The sequence below is a fragment of the Neomonachus schauinslandi genome, chromosome 1, assembly GCF_002201575.2.
Source record: "Neomonachus schauinslandi chromosome 1, ASM220157v2, whole genome shotgun sequence".
Taxonomy (NCBI): domain Eukaryota; kingdom Metazoa; phylum Chordata; class Mammalia; order Carnivora; family Phocidae; genus Neomonachus; species Neomonachus schauinslandi.
In genome coordinates this window covers 14,108,690-14,113,884 of record NC_058403.1, presented here as the reverse complement: position 1 = coordinate 14,113,884, position 5,195 = coordinate 14,108,690, and the positions used below count along the sequence as shown (strand labels likewise).

General features: G+C 40.0%; 1 protein-coding gene across 1 annotated transcript; it reads left to right on the top strand.

Moving 5' to 3' along the window:
- The first annotated feature begins 1,408 nt into the window (after positions 1 to 1,408).
- LOC110570046 (keratin-associated protein 13-1-like) lies at positions 1,409 to 1,978 on the top strand. The gene has a single exon (XM_021678016.1). The coding sequence runs from the start codon at positions 1,451 to 1,453 to the stop codon at positions 1,976 to 1,978; it is 528 nt and encodes a 175-aa protein (XP_021533691.1). The 5' UTR covers positions 1,409 to 1,450.
- Positions 1,979 to 5,195: the final 3,217 nt, after the last annotated feature.

Genomic DNA, 5,195 nt, shown 5'->3' with positions numbered 1-5,195 from the left:
TTGGGTTTCTAGTCCAGTCTGATATTCTAAGTCTTCAATAAGGATTATTCAGTCTATTATATTTAATTATTGATACTTTCAGATTTCTACTTACACATTTACTATTTGTAATAGTAAATTTTCACACTTCTGGGGGGGGTAATAAAATGATTAAAGCTATAATTTTACCCTTTTAGGTTATTATTATTTTATAATTTTTAAATTTTTTAGTAAGTTTTCAAAAGATTTTAATGATCACTTTAATTACTATTTACTTCTACCTATTTATTAAGAACCACAAACCACTTTATTAGTGTTATGCACAATGAGTAGACCATTCACTTATAGCTCCATCTTTTTTATCACCTCCTTCAATTACAACTCCCCCTTTGAGGTAATCGCCTTCCTAACTGGAGAAAACACTTCAGTATTCATTTTAGCCTAGGTTTGCTTGACATGGAGAGCTCTATAAAAGGCAATATTTGGATATTTTACAATCGAAAAATAATCTTGAAGAACTGAAGTAGGGAAAAAATGTTTTTATAATGAAGGAAACAATTATAGGAAAGAATCTAAAGATAAAAATGACCAGAAGGTCCTGCGTGATAAGAATTGTTGTAGGGGAGCAGGATCACTGGACACACTGTAAGGACAGGTGATAAAAGGGACAATGTATATATGAAAAGCTATAAAGTATATTGATCCAGAACCCATTTTTATTGGAATTACACACAGATGGAAAGATCCATCGTGTCACTAGTTATCTTCCCTCACTCCAAGAGTATTTGACTCTTTGGAATTTTTTGCATGTGTATAAATTGGTATCCACTGAGACTCTTTTTCAAATTAGTCTTGCTTAGTCATTTTGCCTTTAAACATCTGTCCTGATTTATCTCTGTGATCCACCAATTTCTCAATCAATTTATATTATCTATTTTCCCCTTTCCATTGGATTTGAGGGGCAATATGTAATAATGTAATATATGAAAACTAACTTTAGGGGATGAAATAAATTTACAGAAAGAAAATCATTGGTGACAAAATAGGGTGCCTCTATTCCACTGAGGGAGAAAAAAAAAGTGACTTAACCTTAATCTCCACCTTTAGATCTAAGCATTCCCCAGCCAATGTACAAGCAAAGGCACAATGAGTCTCAGCCAAGGAGAAGGATAGGGGCTTTTCTGGCCCTGATTAGCTGGCATTAATAACATACAGTCATAGCATTTCTGACTTTGGAATAGTTCGTTGGCTTGGTGCTATAACAACATGATGAATTCTCCTATAAATATGAGATGGAAGGAATCACCAGCAATTACCGAAAATATCATTGAATTACACATACGGAAATGAGAGATTCCAAGTGTGGGAAAGACGACTGTAAAAAATGCCACACCCATGGCTGAGAGGATAAAAGTGCCCCAGTGCAGAATCTTCTCGCTGTCACTCAGCTGAACTCACATCTCCTGCCAACATGTCCTACAGCTGCTACTCTGGAAACAACTCCTCCCACTCCTTTGGGGCATACCTGCGCTCCCCAAGCTCCTCCTGTGGCTCGTCCTGCCCCAGCAACCTGGTCTATCGCACTGATCTATGCTCTCCCAGCACCTGTCAGCTGGGCTCCTCCCTCCCCAGTGGCTCTCAGGACACCTTCTGTGAGCCCACCAGCCACCAGACATCCCGTGTGGTGTCCAGCCCCTGCCAGATGTCCTACCACCTCCCGAGGACCTCCATGCTCTCCAGTCCTTGCCAGATGACTTGCTCTGGGTCTGTGGGCATTGGGTCCAGCAGCTGCCATTCCCTGGGCTATGGATCTAGAAGCTGCCAATCACTAGGTTGTGGATCCCAGAGCTTCAGATCGCTGGGTTATGGAGTCTATAGCTTCCCTTCTCTGAGCTATGGATCCAGATTCTCCCGCCCAACCTACTCCACTTCCAGAAGCTGCCAGTCATCCTGTTATAGACCATCCTGTGGATCTGGCTTCTATACATCAACTTGTTGAGGATCCTGACCTTTAGAGCAATGTGTCTAACCTCTAAACAGAGAGTTTATCATCTTCATGATGTTCAGGAAAAACTCTCCAATTACCTTATTTTCCAGCCACAACGTGCCGGCCAAAAAAAGGCCAAAATCTCTAACATATACTGAACTTAATGACTAATTTTATTGGATGAATTTATAGAATTAGTGGAATTAATGAAATAAATTGTGAGATCAATTAATGGAATTTATGTTAATAAACATGAACTAATGTTAATGAATTAATGGGATTCGTGTTCATACATTTTATTCACAAGAGAGATGAAAACCTAAATGAATATAGTGTAATAAACTCATTCATTCTGGCTTCCAAATATTCTGCTAATTTTGTTAGTTTTAATTGGGTAATTTTTTTTCTTTTGTTTTTTTGGGGGATTTTCAAGTTAATATTTATTATGTCTCTGGGAACAAACTTTGGAAATCTAATAAATTGGGGAATTTGAACTAATTTATTTTGGGCTTTAGACATTTCTTTCTTTAAAACTTTTTTCTGAATCTTTTTTTTATACATAAACTTTATATGAATAATAATATCAGGAGCAATATAGAGCATATTTCCTCCAAAGGATGTGGGACCTTGACTTTTGCTGACAAAAGGAAAAAACACATCTGATACATCTAAATTCCTGGACAGTGGCAATTGACCTGATCAGCTAGTTAGGGACCTGGAAAGGAGAATATTAGAATATTGATACAAAGAAATCTGGTGTGGAAATGTATGGATAGACACATGCAGTGGGCACAAAATGTGAAGATCTGTATTTCCTCTTAGTGCTCACCAGAACGCATCCACCATGGAAGAGGAATGAAACAATCAAGTAAACAAAATGACTCTGCCAGTTGATGTGAGCTTACCTTTGTCAGCAATCCCTACAAGATGATAAAATGACAAGATGAACAAGGGACCACAGAGGCTATGAATGGTTCAGGCAGCATCAGCTCCTACTTACAAGGCTGATATAATTGCCACCTGTGAACATCCAATCTTGGCAATGGAGGCTAATGCTAAACTCCCAGTATGACATTAGTCCTCAAGAAGACCAACTGGCTGCTTGGTTGTAAGTTGAACGTGGTCCTCTTCTGCCCTGGAAAGATCAGTGTTCATTCTCAAATGTATAGATACATATTCAGTGTAAGAGTTTGCTTTTAATGCTTACCTCAGCAGCACCATTATTCAGGTATTAATGAATACCTTGATCTATCAGCATGGGATTGTTCACAATGTAACATCCACACAGGAAATCCACTTCACAGTAGAGACAGTGTAAGTGAGATCCACAGGTTTTATCAAAAACCACACCACATTGAAGCTCCCTGCCTGATGGTACATTGGATTGGCCTACTGACTACAAAGTTGAAGTGTTAGCATGGAGGCAATATCCTCAAAAGATTGAGCTCCAAATACCCACCTACTATTACTTCCAAAGACCCATTTAAGGACTTTGTGCTTCCTATTTCTGCAGCTGGAATTTTCAAGGATAGAGGCCCAGTTCCCAAAGGCAGACTTGCTAAGGACCACATCAAGGGTCTCATTGAACTACAGCTATGGCTGCTGCCTGAGCACTTTGGGCTCCTTGTATTCAGGTACCAACAGACAAAAAGAAAGAGTTGTCATCTATGCAAGAGGAGATGATCCTGATTAGTAGAAAGCTAATGGGTTACTGTTACACAATGAGGGAAGAGGGAATACGTGGGAAGTTCAGTTGGTCTCCTTGGGTGGCTCTTGGAACCTCCCAACCAACTGTGGACATGACTTGTCAAATGCAGCAACTCTAGCAAGAAAAAGGTACAATTATCAGGATTCACACTTCTCAGGAATAAGGCTTGGGTAATACCACCAAGAAATCCACCATGACCACCAGAGGCGGTAACTAAGGGTGAGACAAATTTCTAATGGATAGTGAAGGAGGGAGATGGTGAACATCAGCTGCAGCTCCAAGACCAAATGCAGTGACAGGGACTGTGTTTCATGCCACTGGCTTCGCCCTTTTATATTTCCCCTCAGGAATAGAGCTCTACCACAGCCATGGAGAATCTCTCTCCTGACAAGTTAACCCTGAAGATGCAACCAGTGGACTGTGACAGGTACAGATCTGCACTGGAACGCACATCACATCACTTCACAAAAGGAATGGCTGTCTGGCTGACAAGTGAGGCCAGCTGACAGGGTTTCTCTGTTGGCTTCTTTGGGCTCTCCCTCAGCTTTCAAGCCAAGGTCAAGTTTTTCTCATGGCATCCCCTGGTCAGTGACTAAACAAGGTGGTAGAATGGCTTTTTTCATTCACAGGTGCTCCTCTCTTAAAACTTTTTGTTCTTCTATCAGTGTCTCAGTGCCTGCTTCCTGGAGAATACAACTAGCAAATAGTCTCTCTATTCTTTCTTGGAATTTGTTGTTTCCACCTAAGATTATTTTCCTTCAGCCCAAAAAAAATCTGTTAGTATTTATTTCAGTGTAAATTTATCTGAATAGTGAACCCATTGGAAATTAATACTCAATTATTATATTGTTCAAAAGAAAAATAAAATGAAGAATAAGGGTGATAAAAGAGGGTTATTTTATATAAGCATTTTTTTTTTTTGAGAGAGGAGAGGGAGAGTGTGGGGGGAGGGGCAGAGGGCGATACAGAGGAAGAATTTTTTTTTTTAAGATTTCATTTATTTATTTGACAGAGAGAGTGAGAGAGCACAAACAAGGGGAACAATAGAGGGAGAGGAAGAAGCAGGCTCCCTGCCAAGCAGGGAGCCCAAAGTGGGGCTCGATCCCAGGACTCTGGGATCATGACCTGAGCAGAAGGCAGACACTTAACCATCTGAGCCACCCAGGTACCCCCAGAGGAAAAATCTTAAGCAGATTCTACACTCAGCATGGAGCCTGACAGGGCACTCGATCTCATGGCCCTGAAATCATGACCTGAGCTGAAATCAAGAGTCGATACTTAACTGACCGAGCCACCCAGCACCCTTATTTTATATTTTGGAGGAAATTACAGGAAAGGAACTGACTTTGAAAATGCCCAAAACTCATTCAGTCTGAACAGTGGAGAGGCTGAGTTGTTCTAGGAGGCAGGCCCCAGGTTCTTTTAAAATTTGGACAATGTGAATGAAAATATGTAAAAATACATTAATAATATTTTTAAATGGCATTTTCTTAAAGATGTTATTTATTTATTTGGCAGAGA

Bases quoted from the DNA above. Each gene is read 5' to 3' on its own strand.
- LOC110570046 (XM_021678016.1), top strand. From the start codon at position 1,451: ATGTCCTACAGCTGCTACTCTGGAAACAACTCCTCCCACTCCTTTGGG.